The 22,557-nt window shown below is 47.4% G+C and overlaps 1 protein-coding gene across 1 annotated transcript in view; it reads left to right on the top strand.

Moving 5' to 3' along the window:
- LOC309542636 (maestro heat-like repeat family member 5) overlaps window positions 1–22,557 on the top strand; it is a gene marked incomplete at its 3' end in the record, with an annotated part of 55,376 nt that overhangs the window by 26,883 nt on the left and 5,936 nt on the right. Inside the window, exons 9-23 of the mRNA XM_082241449.1 lie at window positions 6,413–6,492; window positions 6,641–6,776; window positions 8,040–8,135; window positions 9,004–9,108; window positions 11,298–11,433; window positions 12,321–12,439; window positions 13,993–14,142; window positions 14,479–14,633; window positions 15,445–15,592; window positions 15,990–16,171; window positions 17,642–17,779; window positions 18,554–18,668; window positions 19,469–19,612; window positions 20,103–20,282; window positions 22,092–22,241. Coding sequence (XP_082097575.1) covers window positions 6,413–6,492; window positions 6,641–6,776; window positions 8,040–8,135; window positions 9,004–9,108; window positions 11,298–11,433; window positions 12,321–12,439; window positions 13,993–14,142; window positions 14,479–14,633; window positions 15,445–15,592; window positions 15,990–16,171; window positions 17,642–17,779; window positions 18,554–18,668; window positions 19,469–19,612; window positions 20,103–20,282; window positions 22,092–22,241 — 2,034 coding nt within the window. The remainder of the gene's footprint in view (window positions 1–6,412; window positions 6,493–6,640; window positions 6,777–8,039; window positions 8,136–9,003; window positions 9,109–11,297; window positions 11,434–12,320; window positions 12,440–13,992; window positions 14,143–14,478; window positions 14,634–15,444; window positions 15,593–15,989; window positions 16,172–17,641; window positions 17,780–18,553; window positions 18,669–19,468; window positions 19,613–20,102; window positions 20,283–22,091; window positions 22,242–22,557) is intronic.

The following is a 22,557-nucleotide window of genomic DNA, read 5'->3' as shown; positions in this document are numbered from 1 at the left end:
CCTAATATCAAAATTTTCTCTCCTTGGGTCGAAATCTCAATAGCCAGGATTCTTCCTTGTTCATCTTTAAACAAAAATTTCGGTGAAAGAGTCTCTTTGGCGTAAATCACCACGCCTCTCTTCTTGACTCTGTCTGATGAGATGAATTCTTGGCCTAATCTTTTATTTATTAACACCTTCCTGTGTACCCTTGTCACATGGGTTTCTTGCAAACAAATTATATCCAAATTCTCTTTCTTTAGGATATGGAAGATCCGTTTGCGTTTTTCTGGGGAATTCGCGCCATTAATGTTCCAACTATACAGCTGCAGAGACATCTTGTATCAATCTGTTGTTACTCTTGTGGGGTGTCCTCTTTTTTGTCCGAGTCCGAAGGTGGTAACTCTTTCCCTAACTCTGGTGGTGGCCAAATAGCTGCTCCTTTCTGTAGGTCTTCTCCGTGATCGTGTAGGAACTTCTGGCAATCCTCTTTCGTTTTGATTTTTATCTTCTTTCCTTTGTATTTAAATAAGACACCTTGTGGGAACTCCCACCTGTAAAGTATTCCGTTACCTCTCAAAAGTCCAGTTAGGTCAGTGTAGTTGGCTCTTAGATCCAGTAATTGTTTAGGGATATCTTTGTAAATTTGTGCTCTTCTATCCTGGATCACAAGTGCTTTATTGAAGTGTAAATCAAGTAGCTTGTCTCTCTCCTGTTTAGTCCTTAAAATAATCAAACAGTCTCTAGGCCTGTCCTTCCCAACGACTCTTCCCAATCTAAATGCAGTCGTTATTTTGAAATCTGTGTCTTGGTTTATACCCCAGAATTTGGAAAATTCTGCCGTTAAAAAGCCGGTCAAATCCTCTTTCTCAATCTCTGGGATAGAGCGTAATCTCAGGTTATTTTCCCTGTTTCGCAGTTCCACCAAAGACAGGTAGGCCTGCTGGTCTGTAATATGTTTGTGGAGCGGTCTTACCTCTCCTTTCAGTTCCTCCACTCCTTTGGCTGCAGCCTCTGCTTTTCCAATCGCAGCCTCCGCCAATTTTCGATTTTCAGATGTTGCGTCGTTTAAATTTCCAATATCTTGTGAATGCTTGGCCACCTGTTCCGAAAGTTTGGTAATTGAAGATGTGGCTAAGTCAATTTTTGCAGTTTGATCATCCACTTTTTTGTTCAAAATTGCGAATTGTTGTAACATTTCCTCTAAAAGAGTGTTAGATCCTCCAGATGCCATATCCTCACCTATTGGTTGTTCAGCTTCTTCAGCTGGTGTTGTTGGCGAGGGTGCAGTCTGTAAAACAGCAGGGACTGAAGATCTACGTCCCTGAGAAAACAGGGTTGTTTGTGTCAGTTTGCCTTTCCCTGCCTTCGACGCAGCTCTTGTTTTTACCCTGTCGCTCATTCCACACCTGTCTTTGGATTCAAGGTCAGACTGTCAAAAGTTTCATGAGAAAGGCAGGCGCAAGCGTAAACAATCTAACCACAGAAAGACAAAGCAAAGTTGGTTCTCAGGAAATTGTAAGTCCCAAGTTCCACTAGAGGGAGTAATGTTGCAATTCAGGGAAGAAGAAACAAAATTTCAGACGCCATTAAAGTTCCTTAAGTTAAGTAAATTAACGATGATCCTTGGAAAAGACCTTTTCCCTCTAGCAGAGCTCTCACAGTGTTGCCATAAGTTTCTTAAAGGGTGCAAAGTACAGTTGTTTAATTGTATCCAACAGTAATGCCTCTAAGTGTCCATTTCAAATTTATAAGTGTATCCGCAAAGTAGCCTTTTGTCCCACTGCAAGTCCGGGACTGGGGGTTTTAAAGTCTTTAGAATTTAGAAAAGTCCAGCAGAGGAGAAAGTCCCCAAATAAGGTACAGAAAATAGCAAGGAAATAAAAGTAACTTGCCTGCTTCAGTTTCCGACTTTTCCGAACGTATGATGTCTCACTTTAAAATCTCTCCGCACTGCTTCCAGCTTGTCAAATCTTTGCTTTTGATCACTAGCATCCTCGGGAGACGGACTTCCTTTTTCTCGCCTCCCGCTTTCAGCCAAATTCATAAATTTGTAATCCAATTTTGAGTAAATCTTACTCACGAGTAGTTGGTTTGTAATCCAATGTAAAAGGAAGAAAGGTCGGCGCTCATCCGCAACAGCCGCGCGGCTTCACTCCCGCAGAAAGAGCGATGAATCCACAGCACCGCTTCCCCTCCGCGCTTCCGGAGCCCCTTACGGGGTCCCTTCTTCGTTTTGGGGGTCGCTCTAGGTGCCCGCCGGATCCCACGGCCACGAGCTCACTCTGCTCGTGGTTTTTCTTAGTGGGTCGTCGCTTTGCCGCAGCGAACGACCCTTTTCTGCGGAGCCCCTCTTCGCAGCGCAAAGAGGACCGCCATTGCTTGCTTCGCGCCGCCTCCGGAAGTCTATTCTTTCTTTTATTTTGGGGCAGTTGGGTTTTTGGACTAATTTTCGTTCATTTGCCATTATTTGTCTTAAAATTTCCTCTTTATTTTTTTCTCTATTCCTATTTTTAATTGCATTCTGTTGGATGAAGTGCCCTCTTATTACCGCCTTACTTGCATCCCAAATTATATTCTCTTTTGTTCCTTTATCACAGTTATCCTTAAAATACTCTGTCAGTTTTTTCCTTGCCATTTCCACCACCTTTTGGTCATCCAACAGGTAGTCTTTTAGTCTCCATCTGTAGGATCTTTTCTCGAAGCTTTCAAATTCCATCTCTAATGGGTTGTGATCTGATATTACTTTTGGTTTTATTTCTATAGCTTTAACTCTTGGACAAAGTTCTTTTCAAATCCAGATCTGATCTAATCGGGAAAAAGATTGGTTGGGCTCTGAATAAAAGGTGAATTGCTTTTCTAGCGGGTGTCTCAAGCGCCATATATCCACTAAACTGCAGTTTTCCACCATAGAAAAGAAAGACTTTGGTAACTTCCCATCTTTGTTTGCTCCGTCTCTGAGTCTATCCATCTCGAGCGAAACAACTGCGTTCATGTCCCCCATTAATATTATTTTTTGATCCACATAGTCCATTAGTTTTTCTTCTAATCTTTTAAAGAATTCAGTTTTACTGCCATTCGGGGCATAGATCCCCACTACCAACAGCTTTTCCCCTTGCCAGTTGATGCTAACCCCTATCATCCTCCCCTCCTCATCTTTAAACGTTGTTTTAGCTTCTATTTTATTACTGATGTACAACACCACACCTCTTTTTTTTACCTTATCCAAGGTTTCAAACTCATTTCCCAACCGTTTATTAATTAACACCTTTCTGTGCTTTCTGGCCACATGCGTCTCCTGAAGACAGATAATGTCCAGGTTTTTCCTTTTCAAACATTGTTCGATTTTATTTCTCTTTTTTTATCGTTCATGCCATTAATATTCCAATTCCAGATTTTTAAACCCATAGCGCTTATTTTTTTCCTTTTATTTTTCTTTACAGTTTTCCTATCTATTCTATGTTTTCTGAGTCCTCTGCTTCCTCTTCTTCTTCCTCTCCCGACCTGCTCCCCTCCTCCCCCCCCTCCTCTGACACTCTTGGTTCTCCCGGTGAGGCTCTATCTGCTCTTCCTATTTCCTGTACTTCCGCTTTAAGTTCCTTATATTTCCTGAGGAATTTCCCGGTTTCTTCATAATTTATCAACTTGTGTTTTTTACCTCTGTATGTAAATGATATCCCTTCCGGGAATTCCCACCTCAATGTCTGCACCAAGGGTTAATAAGAATCTCTCCTTTTAAGCAATCTTATTGGGACATCTTTAAAAATAATTATATAATTCCCGTCTATGTTCAATCTCTTTTCTCTGTTCCTTTGGAGGATCCTGTCTCTCATTTCTTTATTTTTGAATGTAATCAGACAGTCGCCTGAAAATTTCTTTGCTTTTGTTGCGTTAACACGCATTCTAAATGCGTTCAGTATGCTATTGGCCATTTCCTCCACTGGCAAGCCCATCCATTCTGCTAACTCCTTCGTCAATTTTTCTTTAATATTCTCATTCTGTGTCTCTGAGACAGCTCTCAGCCTCAGATTCACCTCCCTCTGCCTCAGTTCATTCATCGCTATAATATCTTTCATCTCTTCCTGCGTCTTGCTTAATTCCATCACTTCTGATTTAATCTTTTCCTTGTCTCTTCTCATATCTCTTAACTCCACCTTTGTCTTTTTCAACCCTTCCTCTGTGAGCTGCGTCCTTCTAAATATTTCTTTTATTTGGCCCTTTATTTCATTCACAGTTTCCTCCATTTTTTTATCCAATTTCCCAATTCTATTATCCACCGATTCTAACTTATGTTCAACCTTGGCTTGGCTTTGTTTAATCTCTGCAAACATCTTCAGAATATCTGACAAAGTCTACCTCCTGTTTAGAGCCTCTCCTTTCTCCTGGAGTTCCCCCATTCGTTCCCTTCTTCCCTGTCTGGGACATCTTGTACCTTTATGTTGATCCCTCTCCCCCACCGTTCCTCTCCGCCCAAGGTTATCTATCTTAATACCTCCCACTGTTTCCTCACGTTCTTTTTCTTTCCTTATTAAGATTTGCGTTTCGTACCATGTTTGCTTCCTTGAAGACAGAGATCATTGACTCCCTAGGCAGTAGTCAGTAAACCCAAAAACAACATTCGGAGGCAGTACAATTAGTCCTTATTAAATCCTCGCAGTCCCGATCATGTTATTATTTATGGATCAGTGTCTAATTACAATACAGAGATAGTTCCTTTAAATATGTGGTGTTTCCCGAAGCAAACAGAGGTTTCCAAAAGGAAAAAGCTTCTTCCCTTCTCTCACCCAGCTAGTCCAGCTGTTGGTTAGTCCAGAGATTGGGCAAGCTTCAGGAGGTTTGATAAGGGGGGGAAGATTAAGTAGGGAAAAGTAAGGACAAGGGGGATATATAGCGAGGAGGGAGGGAGGGAAAGGGAGCAGGGAAAAGAAAGGTTTAAGCACAGCTCATACCGGCTCCATTTTGTCCTCAAAAGTTCTCCAAATTAACCCCCGCTCTCGCTGGGTCTCCGAGTCCGCGCAGGCTCTCTCTGTGTCTTTAAAAAATCCTTAAAGTGTCCTTAAAGCTCTAAGGGATTTTCGCGTTTCCTACTGTCGTTCCCCAAGTATAAAATATGCAGCTCTTGATAGAATGTAAAATATGTAGTTCTCTATAAAGCGCAAACAGATAGCACCGTGCTTTCTTCTTCCCCTCTATTACAAACGCTGTGCTCCAATTTCAAATGGCGGCGGGGCTTCTCTTCCGGGGTTTCTCACTTGCGCGTATAGCGTTAGCAAAAAAACAAACCAAGAGAAATGTCCCCTCTCCTTTTTACAACCTCCTGTTCGCCAAGGACAACAGTTCTCCCTTTTCCCCTGGACCCTTTCAGGGTTCCTTCACCCCTCCGAGGCTATTTTTCTTCCTTTTCTTCCTTTATATTTGCATTTATTCACTCGGTGGGGAGGGAACCCAAGAGGGAACCGCGTTACCGCCCGGGCAAGTCACTCACTTTCTTTTGCACTGGATTCCCGCCGTGTCTAGGTTGATTTCGGCTATCGGCTGAATTCTCTTTACCTCTCTCTGTTGCCCCGAGACTTCTTTGTTTCTCCTCTTAGCCACAGAGTTACAAGTAACAGAGCTCTCATTTTTTGAAAGCAAGCCGCTCTTCCTGCAAGCGCAGGGCTTCGCTATCTGAAGGCAAGAAAATGCCTCCCCTGGACCCGTTGAATCTCTCCGCTACACTCTTCACCTCTCTCAAGGTTACCTGGTAGTCGGTTTGACCCTTTCTCTGGTCGTGCCGGGGACTGGACTCCTTGAACACCCTTCCAAGGAGTTTGGGGGGTCTCCGCGCCCTGGAGTCGCCCCTATCCTTCAGAATAGCTCGGGTTTCACCTCGCTGTGTAAACCCCTGCTTGCGCTGGGATCGCGGCTCACCGGAAGTCCGCTCCAGCTCAAGTTTCCCAACCCTCTTGCAAGGCAGCCCTCCATTGTGGCAACCTCAGCAGGATCTCACCAGCGCCTAAGGAAAAGAGGCTGGGTTCTCCCAGGAGGAGAGGGCTGTCCATGGCTCCTAGCCATGATTGCTATGTTCTACCTCCACAGAGGAAGGAAGCAATGTTTCTGAACATCAGTTGCTGGAAGCCACAGGCGGGGAGAGGGCTCTTGGGCTCATGGTCTGCTCCCTGGTTTCTCACCACTGTGACTAGAAGGGTCATTGGCCTGGCCCAGAAGGCTGATCTTACCTTCTTCTGAGGTAGAGCTCTGTCCAGGTGAAAGATGGATCTGATTCCCAGATCCAGGAAGCCCACTCTTCTCCCCTGGGAGGACCCAGTTGCCAGCTGCAAAGGTGCTGTCCAGAGGGCTGGGTTGGAGAGAGAGCACAAGTCAGGGCTTGGAGTGGTGGTGGCAGCGATGGTGCCTCCAGGTCTCTGACGTGCTGTGTGCTTCCCCACAACAGGAAATCATTGAAGAGGAGCCGTTGGGATCTTTCTCTATTTCTGTCCTGCACCACGCCATCATCACCGTCACCTGCATGACGTAAGTACAGGGAGGTACTTCTCACTGCCCCACCTATTCCTGGTCCTTCCCTTGCCATACACTTGGCCAGACACACTGCATATTTCCTCACCAGGTTTATGGACTGCTGGGTGCTGAGCATTTCCTCTCCTTTCTCTTTCCTCTTCAGTGCCGTGAGACCACCGATGGACTCCATGCTTCGGTCTGAGCTAGTGAAAAAAAGCACCAAGAAGGTGTTTTCGTTGCCCTCCTTGAAACTTACAAAACTCAAAGCCGGGAGTCCCACGCAATCATCACAGAGCCAGGTGACTGGACCTTCTGCTTCTCGGGATATGAATGGAGGAAAATGGAGTTGCCAGGTTAAAGGATTTGAGGGCAGAGAGTCTGGGCCGTGTAAGCTACAGATAATGCTGCCACAGACACTTGGCCCATCACAATGATGTAACAACCAGAGACTTTGGGTGTATATTTTTGATTGTAATCATGTTTCAATATTAACTGCATTTAACCTTTGGCTAGAATGCATCCACGAATGATTCCTGCATGCCTGCATTTTGTGATTCTCATGCCTCCCTCCTACACTGCATTTAATTTTGTTTGCTTGTTTGTTTATACGCCGCCCACCTGATTGGGTTACTCCAGCCACTCTGGGCGGCTTCCAACAAATTAAAACACAGTAAGACATCAAATATTTAAAACTTCCCTATGCAGGGCTGCCTTCAGGTGGAAGTATAATTATGTATCTCTCTGACATCTGATAGGAGGGTGTTCCACAGGGTGGGCCCACCACCAAGAAGGCCCTCTGCCTGCTTCCCTGTAACCTCTGTTCTTGCAGTGAGGCAGCTGCCACAAGGCCTTCTCAATAAACAACAACAGCCCCCTCTGAAGATTTGATTGCTATGGCAATGGAGGTTAAAGTACGATAGTTAGGGCCAAATGGTTTGGGACACCCCAAGGAAGTTGAGCCCAGTGTGGAGTCCTGTATCTTTATATCCCATGACCTGTAACCTTTCTTGGTGTATGTCAAAGAACGTCTGATGTTTATGACTCTTTGAGCGCTGTGTTTGAACCCCTGCATAAGCTTTGTTACGAATTTGCTGAGCAGCTGGTGGGCAAGACTGCCCTATTGCAATAGCCCTAATATACTGAAGCTTGCTGTGGTTCTCTTGATTATGTGTGCCATTCAAAAGGTGTTCCCTCACCTGGGCAATGGACAGATGATATAGAAATAAAGTCTTACCACAGCAGCCCCCCCCCCCCGGTGGCTGTTTTCTCATTCTCGCTATGGGCTGCAAAAGTACTTTTCTTTCTTTATAAAGAAATAGAGTTGAAGAATGTGTGCTTCTCCAGCTGTGCTGCCATTGGCCCCAGTCAGCACAGAACCATAGAATCATGACAGGTGGTCATCCAACCTCTGCTTAAAAACCTCCACGTCTTCCTTGTGGGTTTCCCACTGGGTCATTGCTTGGCCCCTGTGGAAAGGGGCTGCTGGACTAGAAGGCTCCAGAGCACAGGGGATTTCCACGGGGGTCTTCAGCTTTTAACCGCTTTTGCTTCTCTGCTTTCAGGACTTTTATCAGCAGACGGTCAACGCCTGCCTCAACATGCTCACCAGCTTGCTGTCAGAGGCCCCCTCTCTGGAGGCGCTGCAGGATATATTAGTGGTAAGGGAGCCCCCAAGATGTCAGAGCAGGGGGAGGCAGCAGATCCTGTTGAAATGATTGCACGGGGGGCGTCTGTGGCCAACTCACTGGTTGTGGATGCTGATGGTGAACTGGGCCTCTGTTCTGCTAGGAAGGCTTGTGCAAGGCACACATCCGTTTCCTTTCAAAGATATGTCCTCTGCTGATGGCATATGGGGAAGGGCCATGGCTCAGGGGCAGAGCTTCTGTTTTGCATGCTCAAGGTCCCAGGTTCAGTCCTCAGCATCTCCAGGTGGGGCTGGGAAAAGGCTCTCTGTCTGAAACCCCGAAGGGCAACTGCCCGTCATTACCTGTGGCCAACACCAAGGTTGGTAGATCAATGGCTGGGCTTGGTCTAAGGATGCTTCCTGCATTCCATGGCTATGGCTGTGGTGAGGTGTGTGTTGTATTATTGTAATTATCACACACACAAACACACAAATGACAGATCGCAGGGTGGTTCACAACATGAAAATACAAAAAGAGAACACAAAATACACAGTAAAACAAAAACAAACCAAGGGCCAATTAATTTCTAATTCTATTAATGTTCAATGTGTTTCATTTAATGGCTTCTTTTTTCTATATCTCAAGTTGTTCTTATTTTGTTTGTAAGCTGCCTCGAGTCCCTGTCAGGGAAAAAGGTGGGGTATAAAATGATGATGATGATGATGAAGAAGTAGAACAAATTGCAGCAAACCTTCTCCTTTACAAAACAACCCCTTTTTGCAATTTGTCCCCTCTATGGTCCCGGCATGATTGATCCAGCCAGTAGCCAAAGCGTTGTGAATTTGCAGACCCGGATTAATGGTTGTCCTTCCATGTGATGATGATTATTTCTCTCCCGCAGCACACAAATGGCTGGATTGACTCCACAAAAATCTATGAGCGCGAAAGAGCTGTCAAGAGCACCAGCTTTCTAATGAAATATGTTTCCGAGCATTTGGACTTTGATGTGAGTGACCAAGGCTTAATGCTGCAATTTCAGATTTGTGGTTTTTTTAATGTATTAAATTTCCATACTGCTCTTCATCTGAGGATCACAGGGTGGTTTACAATATAAATACACAGGAATACAATAACAGATCATTCCGATTAGATAACGCGAATGGGTCTTTTTTCATTTTCGTTTTTAACTTGCTTTAACTTGTATTTAACTTGTCAGTTTTTCTCCGGAAAGGGTAAGTCTAGATTCAATGGAGGTAGGTTACAGGGTGGAATACAGGCTAGCATTTATACTGACCCGTTTAGCATTTATGCTGTGTAAGACACTGTGGTGTAGTAGTTAGAGTGTTGGTCTGAGACCTGGGAGAGACCCGGGTTCAAATTCCCCCGCTCAGCAGTGACTCTCATGGAAGGTGACCTTGGGGGCCTGTGACTGCCTCTTGGCCTAGCCGACCTCTCAGGATTGTTGTGGGGATTAAAGGAGGAGGAGGAGGAGGAGGAGGAGGAGGAGGACTATCTTGAGCTCCCTGCAGAAAAAGCTGAGAGGTAAATGCAATAAAATAAATAAATAATAAAATTAAAACTTGCATATGTTACGTGCCTCGAGGGAAGTGGTTCATTAGCGAATACAATAATGACTGGTACTAATCAGCACCGATCCCACAGGAAAAACCCTTCTGGAATCCTATCCAGGGCAGAATCAGGCTAATCGGTCTAACCCTCGAGCAAATATGAGGGATGTGTGTGGAAATTCCCTTCCTGACCTATGTAGATCATAAGAACAGAAGAATCGCTTTGCTGGGTTTGCCAAGACACCCATTTGGTTCATCTTGCTATTTCCAACTTCAGACAGAGGGGTGCCTCTTGGGAAATTTCAGCCAGGGTGTTAAATTGATTCTGCATCTGTGCATGAGATATATAATAACATAGCAAGGTAGCATCTCTCCCCCTTTCCCTCTGGTTTAACAATACTCCCATAGATGTTCTCAGTGATCAAGCTGTGATATATGAGTTCCTGACATCCTGAGGCAGCCTGGACCTCAGATGGTCAGGGCTTTGTAAATGAATAGAAAGACCTTGAAGCTGCCTCGGAAATAGATGGGCCGCCAATGCAGCTGTTTTAAGAATGGTGTCCCATGTTCTCAGCCCGAGGCCCCCACCAGCAATCTGGCCGCAGCATTCTGCATGAGCTGGAGCCTGTGAAGCAGATCCAAGGGCAGACCCCCTAGAAGACATTGCAGTAATCCAGCCTTGAGGTTCCCAAAATATGGACTGCAGTGGTCAGGCTATCCCTGTCTAGGAAGAGCCATAGTTTGCAAACCAGACAAAGCTGGTAAAAGGCACGCCTAGCCCTAGAAGATATTTGGGTCTCTAGCTGCCAAGATGTATCCAGGGGTGCCAGAAACTAGACAGGTAAAAAGAGACTTGGTCTACCCAGGATTCAAGCATGTTGCTTTCATGAATTGTGTTTCTGTATACCTTCTCCCATAATGTCTGCGTTTTGTTGTGGTGGTTTGGAGAACTGCATTGCCAAATTTGTGGAAGCGAGGATTTTGAAGGAAAACCTGTGTCTTGGTTGGCTTATTGCTTTGGAAAGTTCAGGTGTGAACTAGATGGACTTTCCCCTGCTCCCCAAAGTGGTGTGGCATGGCCATCCCAGGGGAAGGTGCCAGCCAGTGCTATTTTCCTAGAAAAAGAGGTGCCAGGACTCACCATGAACTCACCTCCCTCATTCTCTTATAATGACAATAGCGCCCACCTGAGAGGTGCCAGAACTGAGTTCCAGTGAGTTCTGGCTGGAAAAAAGGCCCTGGGATTAGACTAAGAAAGGACTATGATGAATTAGGACGGGAAAAAACATTTACAAGTTGCTATAAAAATTTGGACATGAGGATGCAGAAAGGGGAGGTATGGGGAAGTCCGAGGAAAGAAGTTTATGAAAGGACATTATGAAATTATATTTGTTTGTTTGTCTGTTTTCTTTATGTTTGTTTGTTATAAAAACTTTTGTAAAACCAATAAAAATTTTATAAAAAAAGAAAAAAGGCCCTGGGGCAAGCCTTGGGTGGGCCACCTAAGCCCAGGTCTCTTGCCCTGCGCCCCTCTGCCACCTTTGCCGCCTGAAAGCATGCCAGACGGTTTTCTCTTGCTGGGCTCTGTGGGACGAGGACTGACTGTGCATCTCTCTCCACCTCCTAGATATCCCAGGATTTCCCCCTTCTTGGACAGCTGGTGGCGCTGTTGTCCCTCCACCTCGCAGACAACGTGAAGGAGATTGGTCTGCTGTCAGCGGAGGCCTTGTACCATCTCCATTACATCATGATAGCCAAAATGGGTGAGGGCGAGGCTGGGAAAGGGCGTGTTTCTTGCAAGCCGCAGGGTGGGAGATCTGCAGCCCTCCAGAAGCTGCTCCAACTCCCATCATCCCTGAGTGTTGCCCATGCTGGCTGCTGCTGGGGTTGACGGGAGCTCAGGAGGTCAGAATTCGTGCCAGGACTGGCCTGACGCAAACACCCCATTGGCCAGAGACGAGAGGTCAGTCTGAGGGGAGGGATTCACTGCTGAAGAAGACAAGAAAAGCCGCCTGGATCAGACCAGTGGCCCACCCCAGTCCAGCATCCTGTTCCCCCAGGGGTAGACCAGTTGCCTCTGGGAAACCAGTAAGCAGAATTTGAACTCAAGAGCTCTTTCTTCTCCTGTGCTTTGCTGCCTCTGACCGTGGAGGCCGAGCATAGCCATCCTGGCTAATAGCCATGGGTAGCCTTCTCTTCCATGGATTTGAAAGCCATCTTGGTCCGTGGCCATCAGTGCCTCCTGTGGCTGGGAGTCCCAAAGTTGAGCTGTGCACTGCATGAAGAAGGACCATCCTGAAACTTCAGTTTCATTGGAGGTCCCGGAGTTCTTGTGTTAGGAGGGAGGGAGAGAGAGAAAGCTTTCTCTCTCTCCACTTTCCCCTTGCCATACAGTGTGTCTCCTCTTCCTCACCATTTTACTAAACAGAAAATCCCCCAAATGCTGCGACCATCCTGAAACTTCAGTTTCATTGGATGTCCCGGAGTTTTGGTTGCCCCCTTCTGAATTTTTCCCAGTTCTGAATTATAATTTTTGAGGTGAAATTGAGAATCTTTTTGTGGGTCGCAGTGGGGAAACTGGGGGGTTTGTGCAAGGAACACTAATGCTGTGTTCTTTTGCCTGCATATCCCCATCCCTGACCCCGTTTAGCTAAGAAGGTGGAGATGAGGCATAAGAACAGGAAAGGCAACGTGGTCAAATGGTTCCGAGAAGACTTCTTCATCCCTGGGCCCGCCATCTTTTACACCGACATCTCCAACGTGGCCAAGGTGGGTGTGGCTTTTTGGACTGTTTCTTGCTAAGACTGCAGCCAGCTCTCAGTTAGCAGAGGTCTGTCCATTTGGGCAAATGGGGCCCTGCCCCACCAACCTCCTCAGGCAGCCCACGCCTTCTAGGAGATGAGGGAGAGATTCAGAGCAGTTCACATTTAAAGCCAAAGCTATCAAATCCAGGCTTCCTGAAACAATATGAGAACGAAAACATAAGCTGCCTTTGAAATTCATACATCCTTGAGTTTTTCAGTGCCATTTCCTGGCCAAACAGTGTCTACAAAAAGGATTGTGCAAGCTAAAAGTGTCCAGAAAATGAATATATTAGTGTAAATAACATATGGAAATGCATTGTATTAGAATAAATTTTTTGAAGCCAAGCGCCCATTGGTCTAAACTGCATGCCAAATTCTACTTACAGTGGAATCTTGGGTTGCGAACGTGATCCGTGCAGGATACACGTTCGCAACCCGCAGCATTTGCAACCCGTGTTTGTGCATGCGCGGGTTGCGATTCAGCACTTCTGCGCATGCACAAAGTGGTACTTCCGGGTTTCGGTGGTCTGCAACCTGAAAAAACGCAACCTGACGCGGTTGTAAACCGAGGTATGACTGCATTCTAAAAGGTCACATTACACAAAACGATAGATAGATAGATAGATAGATAGATAGATAGATAGATAGATAGATCCCAACCCCAAACTACTCAGGCACTGCCACAACTGTGAGCCCTGGATAGAGATCCGTATGCATTACAAGCTGCAAGCTGCCAGGCCAATGGATCCTGCAGTTGATTTGTGGAGTAGCCCTAGCTGTGCACAGTCTCTCGGTCTAAACTCCCTCATGAGGATGAAATGGGGAGGAGAGAGAACCGTGCATTGCCACCTTGGGCAGAAAAAGAGTATGAAAAGTTGACCCATTTGGTGCCCATTTCATGAAGCGCTGCCAAGCTAATGGGCTATGCCAGGCTTCCTCAACCTCGGCCCTCCAGATGTTTTTGGCCTACAACTCCCATGATCCCTAGCTAGCAGGACCAGTGGTCAGGGATGCTGGGAATTGTAGTCTCAAAACATCTGGAGGGCTGAGGTTGAGGAAGCCTGGACTATGCTAACATTGTGGTGGATGTTTTTGACGTATATTAAGAAATAAACACACAGCCTGCAGGTTCCCACCTAATCTGACTTCGTTTGGCATTGATTGATTATATAACTGATATCCACTATTACTGGCCCTCTCTGTTTCTGCAAGAACAGTTGTCTTATTTTCTAGTCTGACTTTAGATTGTACCTCTTCATGTTCCAAGGTCATAACCAGTTTTAGATGGGGATCGAAAATAGGAAGGCGTCACCTGACTCTTAGTTTTGTTTGTTGTGAAATCTTTCAGTTACTTAAATAAACATTTAAATAGAATCAGGATTGGAGAGTTGGAAGGGACCCTGAGGATCATCTCAGGCAGAGTGGATGTGTCTTTCACGTGGTTTGTCCCTTGGACTACCGAAAAGTGGTCAGATGCGGAGCAGAAGAAAACTTCCTCGTCTTTCTTCTTTGTGCCAGGCTTTTGGGGAGCACCTCACGCCCAGCCAGATCAACGAAGTCGTGTTGAAGGCGATTGACAACCTGACAGTGGAAGACAGAGTCGTCTCTCAGGCCTCAGGAAAGCTGCTGAGTTCCTTCCTTGAGGAATGCGGGGTGGACATGGAAGATGTAAGGCTCAAAATGGAGGCAGGGGGAAGCAGGTTTCCTCTAAATTAAACATTCTCTTTGGATGTAGAATCAGCTTGTTTCTAGAGGTGTAAGAAGGCATTGATTTCCATGTTTGTGGATTGCGCCTCTGTTTCCATTCTGCTGCAGTTCAGCTTCCAAAAAACAACCACCATGTTTTTAATCTCAGTTTTGTTTTGTTTGTTTTTCTGGGGGGGAGGGGTAATAATCACTTTGAGCATCTTTTTTATCTTGTCATATATCATTCCCCCCAAAACCCTCATTTTCTTTCAGGTTCACCACACTTTCTCATCCTGGTCTTCTTTTATCTTCTTCCAGCTGCCCATAGTTGTGAAGGAGATCTACAACCATCTCCACAGAATATCAGACACCCACACTAAGAATGAGACACTCGCAGCTGTAGTCAACCTTGCTGCGAAGCGCCTGAACCCGGTCGTAGATAGCCTGTTGGACTGCTCAGTGGAATGTGATGAGTAAGGGCCTCTTAGAGATGAGTGCGTTATGGGGGGGATATATCCATTTTGCCTGCAAATCTCAGGGTGTCTCAGATGCCCTGCATAACCTGCGATCCACCAAGCCAGGCCACAGCCCATCAGCCACGGATGGAGATTTCCAAATTCTGGGGCATCTCCCAGGTTTTTGAAGTAGAGCTGCCAACTTTTTGTCCCCTGGAAACTGCTTGCTCTGCAGGAATGCGGCTTTCTTCCACGCTGTGAAAAGCAGTACCCACTGTGGATCAAACCTCTGTTCAAGATTCAGGTGGAAGGCATGCCAGGTTTCCCCCCCCCACCACCTTCTGGACAGGGAACAAATTCTGTTTGGGTCACTTTTAAGTGAGAGCTTACGTCATTTGCAGTTTCCAAAATGAGAACTGTCGTATTTCAAAATTTGCACTATTCTGAATTTTCCAATGCAGTTCTCCAGTCAAGTAGCGCACATACACACACACACACACACACGTAGGCACACAAATGCATGAACTGGTGGAAATAACATATAGAAAGACATAAAATTAGAGGAGATTGATTTGCAAAAGGTGTTTAAGAGGCAAAACTGGATATGAAAATCTGCAAAGTGGAAATGGGGAGAGCTGAATTTAAGTGGGCTTTCTTAATTTATATTTCCGTTTCATACTTGCAAAAAATTGTGCCCCGAGTTACATATCAAAAAGGGGAATAGTAGTTTCTTTCTTTGCTAATGCACGTGCGATATAAAGGAAATACAGAAGGCCTGACTTTTTTTAAGAAAGGGAAAAAGGAAAAATTCTCTTTTGGCAAATTGCAGAAGTGCTGCAGCGATCTGGAAGGCCTTGGTCTCCGATCAGTACTCCAGCATCAAGCTGCTGAGACCCCTCCTGAAAAGGCTACAGGATGAAGACCCCAACACAGAAGTCACGTACAGGCGACGCAGCACTTCTAAAATGCCAATAGCGGTACGAAACCACTCAGTTTCTCTCTCCTGGGTGGTTCTTGAATGGGAGCTGGATGGGGCTGGGGCTTCTGGCTGGGGGGGGGAGGGTTGCATCTTAATAACTGGCCTCTGGGGTTCTTCCCAGCGGCATCTTAGTGGTCCATCACTGGGGGGGGGGGTCTCCTGGAGCCCAGCCCTGGCTCAGGGGCAGAACACCTGCTTTGTATGCAAAAGGGCCCCAGCATCTCCATGTCGGGGTGTCCCTCGCCTGGAACCCTGGACAGCCACTGCTAGTCAGTGTGGACAATACTGAGTGAAATGGACCAGGGGTCTGAGTCGCGTCCTGCATAGAGAGTTGGGAGATCTGGACCTGACGATGTCCTCTGCTGAATGCTGTTCTCCTGTCCTTGTCCCTCCAGGCGACCAACGCTTTGTGTCTGATCCTGTCGCTACCTGAGGCTTCGGATGTACTGCAGAACAAGTTCCCCCAGCTGCTGCTTGCCCTTATCACTCAGATCTATTTTCTTTTTGGGTCGAGCAGAAGAGTTTCGAGGGCGACAAGTCTCATGCCGGAGCCCCCTTCGCATCTCCCTCCGCTGGCGTAAGGGACCTGCCCGTGCATTTGGGGTGGCCCTCCCTTCTCTCTCTGGGCGCTTGCAAGCCTGACCGTAGCAGTGATGGCTCAGCCCTCCCCCAAGAGATAGGCTTCACTTGGACATGGAGTGTGCTGGTCCCGGGGGGAAGGTTACTGTTGGCGTAGTCAAAGTCCGGTCCTGGGTCACTAGCCTGGAAACAGTTCACAAGGAGCAGGGCAAGGTCCGAAGCAGGAAGCCGGGCGGGGACAGGAACACTGGAGGGTCAGGTCTGGGTCTGGACAGGAACAGGTACTCCACAACAACGTTGCTCCCGCAACCTGGGACCGGGCTGACTGGCCTTTATCTTCTCTGAGGCCAGGGGCGGTCCCGGCCCCCAGGAGACCCGCCTCTCCTGGCCTTAAGGCGAGCACTCCTCCTGGGAGAAACCAGTTCCCTTCGCCTCTCTGCCCTGAGCCTCTGCAGTTCAGGAGAGGCTGAAGGGTTACTGGGCCCAGGGGGAGACTCACCTGTAGGCACTGAGTCCTCAACCACCTTTGGAGTCAGAGTGGATTCACCTGGTGCCTCCTCCTGAGGATCCGGCACAGGTGCAGGCGCTTCAGAATCAAGGCCCTGCCCCAGTTCAGCCGGCCCTGGAGGCGGGGACTCCTGTGCAGGCTGGGATTCCTCCGGTTCACCCTCTGAATCGGATTCCCAGGCCATCACATGGAGGTTCTGCTTAGCTTGGATAGCTAAGAGACCCAGCCTTCCCCAACCCCTGTGCTCTTCAGTCGCTTTGGACCACAACTCCCACCAGCCCCAGCCAGCACAACTCTGGTGAAGATGGGAGTTGTTGTAGTACAAAGGACACTAGGATGGGAAAGGATGTTGGAGACTCTCCCACACGATGGGCTGATTTTGGCGTGGCGGGACTCACGTGTCATGAAACCTGAAGTCTCCATCGCAGCCGAAAGGTTGCAGCTTGTGCTGGAAACATGTGAGAGGCTGCGGGGGCTGGTGGTTGTGGCTGGATCCATCAGGCCAAGCAGCTCAAGACTGCAAGATGTCAAGGACCTAAAACTCCCCAGATGAACCTACCCAGACCTTGTGATCCCCTCTTCCTGTGCCTCCTCCACGAGAAGTCCAGAGGGTGGCAAGACAAGAAGGGGCCTTTTCTGTGGTGGCCCCCCATTAGTGGGATCCTCTCCCCAGGGAGGCTTGCCTGGTGCCTTCATTATATACCATTAGATGCCAGGCCAAAATGTTCCTCTTCAGTCAGGCCATTGGCGGATTAACACCCTACACCCTTTCAGCTGTGTTTGTGAGAGGAAGAAGGAGTTATTGGTTTGGTTTGTTCTTGTTTTTATTATTTATTTTGTGCTTTTTATCTTGTATTTTTGTGTTGTGAACTGACCTGAGATCTATGGGTGAAGGGCAGTGTACAATTTTTTTTAATGGATAAATAAACGTAATATTCTTAATTCTTTCACTCGATTCAGGACCACTGTGCAAGCTCTGAAAAACCTTATTGGATGTGCCGGCTATGTCAAAGAATACAACATTTTGGAGGTGCAAAGGTGCTGGGACATGCTGTCAAACCCAGAAAGCTTTTTCGATGGCATTCGTCTTCTGACAAGGTAAGACGGTGAAAAGGACTGGCAGGTGAGGCACGAAAGGCAGCCCACCAGGGCCTGCTTTCTGGGAAATGGGGATAAACATTGTTTATTTCAGAAAATGTATATGCTGTTTTATTGTAATAAAACAAACAAACTTCAAAGCAGTTAAAAAGAAAAGATAAGAAAATATCGATTAGAAAAGCTGACAACAGTAATTTGAGACTTTTGAAAAGTTAAAATAACAATAGACTAAAACCGGATTAACATTTGCACCAGCTTTCTAAACATCTGGGTAGGCTTGTCTAAACAAGAACGTTCTTAGCAGTGCCCAAAAGAGTACAGTGAAGGCGCCTGTTTGATATCAATAGGCAGGGATTTCCGAAGTTTAGGTGCTGACACACTAAATGCAGAGCAGGCATTCCGTGGTGCCTGAAAGTGCCAATTCCACCAATCGAAGAGGTCGAGTGGGTGCATATGGGGTAATGGAGTAATGAACCTTCCCATTCCCCACTGAAAACTCTGCTGGCTTTGGAGATTTATCTGCAAGATACTGCACTGCACTCTCAAGCATCCTTCCTTGACAGAGAGAGCTAGATAGGACTTGGGATACGACTTGGGTGAAACTGGAGAGGAGCAGAAGGTAGTGACTGGGGCAACCCGATCAAGTAATGAATTTATTATTATTATTATTATTATTATTATTATTATTATTATTATTATTATTCAGGAATACTTAGCGGTTCTTCCTGCCAGCTTCAGGCTTGTGCATCCTTTGCGTCTGATTTTGTGTTTCAGGACCTTGTTCACCTTCTCCAAAGTGCACCTCAAAACGACTTTCAAACAGGCCAATGCCTACTTGCGCCGCCCTGACGTAAAGGAGAGGACGGTCGGGATGGCCTTCTTCACCGAGGTGAGAGTCGGAAACGGGGAATGCCTGCAGGCACTCCTGCTTCGCAACAACCGCTCCCAGGCAGGCCAGGAAAGCAGAGGGGGTAAGGAGGTCTCCGGAGCCACCATTGATGGCTGGCAGGCCTGCCCTCTGCCTGAGGCAGCAATTTCTACAGGCCTTAGTTAATGCACACTGCCCTCAGCTCTTATCTAACTCCTTGCGCTTTGCTCCCCCTTTCTTCCCGCCCGGGGGGCCCTGCCCCCTGCCTGCCCCTCAGAGCCAGCATGGCACACAGGGCTGGGCTTTAGTGGCCGCAGCCTCTTCCCGTCCTCACCTGCTTTCCAGTAGCCTCTACAAAAGCCTTTCTCAACCTGTGGGTCCCCAGATGTCGCTGGACTACAACTCCCATCACCCCTAGCTAGCAAGGCCACAGCTCAGGGATGATGGGAGTTGTAGTCCAACAACATCTGGGGAGCCACAGGTTGAGAACTGCTGCTCTACCAGCTGCCCAAGGGAGGAGGCCAGCAGCAGTGACCATGGAGATGCCATGGAGGGGCAATGAGAGGCCCCCTTACAGCCGCCACTGTCATTGGGGACAAGCTCTGGCTCATCCTCCTCCCCTGGCAGCTCTGGCATGGAAAACAGGGACATTCCGGGATCAAATCAGAAGCTGGTTGGCTTTCGTAATTCTGGGGCTGTCCCTGGAAAATCAGGACACTTGGAGGGTATGGGGTACCGGACTTCGGTTTCCGCGGCACAGATTTCCTCCTGCCCTGCCTACTTTCTTTGGCCTTGCACACATCAAGTGTTTTCTTTTTCAGCTCCTTTTCCACTCACAGATAGGCTTGTTTTTCGTGAAGGAAGACATTATGGACGTCCTGAAGGAGTGGATGGGGCAAGCCAGCCCCCTCATGCAGCTCTTCAGCATCCGAGGACTGGGCTACATGATGCAGCACCAGCTGGAGGTAAGAGATTGGTGGCGGGGGACACATTAGGAAGCGGCGTACAAATTAACCCCACAACGCCATATCAGCCTTTCAAGGAGGCTGTTAAAATGAGATTCCTTTGTTCTGCTGCAGCCTTATTCTCAGGTGCAGATCAGCACAGGAAGGAAGCTGCCTTAAAGAGAGTCAGGCCAATGGTCTGGATACCTCAGGGTTGCCCACACGGACCGGCAGCAGCTCCCCAAGGTTTCTAGAGTCCCTCCCAACCCTGCGTGGAGGTGCCAGGACTTGAACCCAGGACTTTCTGCATGCCAAGCAGACGCTCCCGCTCTGGCCCCTTCCCCTATTGGAGGCCCCCACCCTGCACAAGGACTCAGGAGAGAGCACCCGCTTGGGTTGTTTACTTTTGTGTAATGCTTACGCTGTGGCTTTTTGGGTGCAAACTGCGTCTGCGTGCGCTGACTTCTCTGCCGTGACCGTGTTCCCTCACCTGCTTCCTTGCTTCCTTCAGGAAGAGCTCTTGGAGATCTTCATTTCGCCCCTGATCAACTGCGCTTACAATCCGGACAAGAGTATTGCCAAAGAGTCCATCAAGTGCCTGCAACTCATGTCCCACCACTTGGAGGGGGAGGAGGAATACAGCTTGGCCTGCTGCAGCCTTTACCCTCAACTCTTGAAACACTTCAATGATGTAAGTCAACAAGCCTACTCGAAATGGGCTTCATCCATGCCCTGGTGCTTCCCAAACATTTGGGGGGGGCTGCCCCTTTGGTTCCATAGCCTCATCCCCAGTGCCCCCTACACTATGAAGAGAATCACAGTGTTACCTTGGTTCCCAAACTTAATCTGTTCCAGAAGTCTGTTCCAAAAGCAAAGCGTTTCAAAACCAAGGTGCGCTTTCCCAGAGAAAGTAATGCAAAATGGATTAATCCATTCCAAACTTTGAAAAACAACCCCTAAAACAGCAAGTTAACATGAATTTTACTCTCTAACGAGACCACTGATCCATAAAATGAAAGCAATAATCAATGTACCATATTATAAAATAAATAAGACAGCATTGTAGATGATTAAAATTTAAATATTTTTTTTCTTACCTGCACTGATGATAGTCATTGTTTGGATGGGGGACTTTTATCCATTTCCACAGTCACACAACCAATCTATCAGTAGCTAAACTGGGTTCCAAACAGTCACAAAAACTAACCAAAAAAGCCTCAAAAACAAAAATGCAAAATAAATAGTAGAAACAAAAGCGCCAAATACAGTGGCACCTTGGTTCTCAAACTTTAATCCATTCTGGAAGTCCATTTTACTTCTGAAATGTTCGAAAACCATGGCGCGGCTTCTGATTGGAGCAAGCGCCCTGAAAAAAATAGCCGACAGCCGCATCGGACGTTCGGCTTCCGAAAAACGTTCAAAAACTGGACAATTATACTTCCAAGTTTTTGGCATTTGGGAACCAAGGCATTTGAGAACCAAGTTACGACTGTATTCAGAATAGAGGTTTGCACGATCCACTAAGGAAGATGATAACACAAAATCGAAATTCCTTTTTATCTTCCTTCCTTCCTTCCTTCCTTCCTTCCTTCCTTCCTTCCTTCCTTCCTTCCTTCCTTCCTTCCATCTTCTTTCTTCTCTCTTTTCCTTTCCTCTGCTCAGGGCCATTGATTATTGGGCTCTTTGGGCATGGTCAACGGGGGAGGGGGGCAACTCCCCCTTCAATCAAGCTTGGTTCTTCTGCCACCCCCCCCCCAACATTAATACTGCTTCACCAACATAAATCCTGGCTACGCCCATGTTGGGCTCCAAGGAAGGTGATGGCTTGTTGGTGAAGGACCCTGAGTGAGAGACAGGGAAGGGAAGAGGCTGGGAGGGTTGACCCCTTTCCTGGTGAGACAAGGGTTAAGAGCTGCCCTTGAGAGAAGGCTCTGCATTTCTGTTTGTCTTTCTGTTTTTATTTAGATCAGTTTCTTTCCTTATATTATGGAAAAGCCTTAATAAAGACTTATGGGGAAAAATAAAGAAGATAATAACACAGTGAAATTCAGAACACCCGCTGTGCCCGCTTGTCCCCACGATTGAGGGGGCTGGCACTGTGCAACATGCGCATGTCATGCACACACGTCATGTGCCAAACACACACCGCATTTATACCTCAAGCCCCCCTCTGTCAGCCCCCCACAAGTGATCCCACTGGCCTAATCTGCGAGACTTCTTGCTTCACCAGCTCTTCAGGTGACTCTGTCTGCCAGCAGGTGATGTTGGCAGAACTTTAGATGCACCAGGATGAACTCAGTCCGTTAAGCTCCTTAACGGTGGTGGGCAAAGGCCCCCGGGGTTGGTCCCCTGTTGCGTGGGCCCAGCCAGCACCCTCAAACAACCAGACCCATAGTGAACGAGAAGCGTTTGCTCAGCTAAACTCCCTGAAACCTGTGAGACGGGTTTGCCCTGCACAGCACTTGGGACTGACTGGTGTTCTCCTCCTCTCTCTCCTCAGGAGGACAATGAGCTCAGCCTTTGCTCCATCACTCTTTTCGGGACGCTGTTGAGGGGCGTGAAGGAAGAGCACAGAAACAAGGTGGAGGACATTGTCATCAGGAGCCTCGTCCCCCTGATAATCCAGCTGACCGACCCTGTGAGCGGAGAGGTGAGTTGAGGCTGGAAGGGCCAGTCTGGGCATCGCCTGGCCCCTTTGGCAAACTCCTTCTCCCTGGCAACTGTCACACGCAGCTGGAACGCAGAGCAATGTTTCTCTGCCTGTGGAAGCCCCTTACGATACCAATGCTGGGTGGTCCTCGAAGCATCTGTAGCAGCTGAGGAACTCTCCCCTTTCCTGGGAATTTCCACACGAGGAGCGTTGCTCTGCGTGTTGCAGCAGGGCTTGGAGAATCATCCCATGCTGCCCCACAGATCAAGTAATGCGTAGACTGGTCTTGAATGGGTGGGTCTCGATTGTGCTTGGG

Source organism: Podarcis vaucheri (genome assembly GCF_965113315.1).
Source record: "Podarcis vaucheri genome assembly, chromosome: 11".
Taxonomy (NCBI): Eukaryota; Metazoa; Chordata; class Lepidosauria; order Squamata; family Lacertidae; genus Podarcis; species Podarcis vaucheri.
The sequence above is the reverse complement of the archived record's forward strand: the minus strand, read 5'-3'. Positions and strand labels throughout refer to the sequence as shown.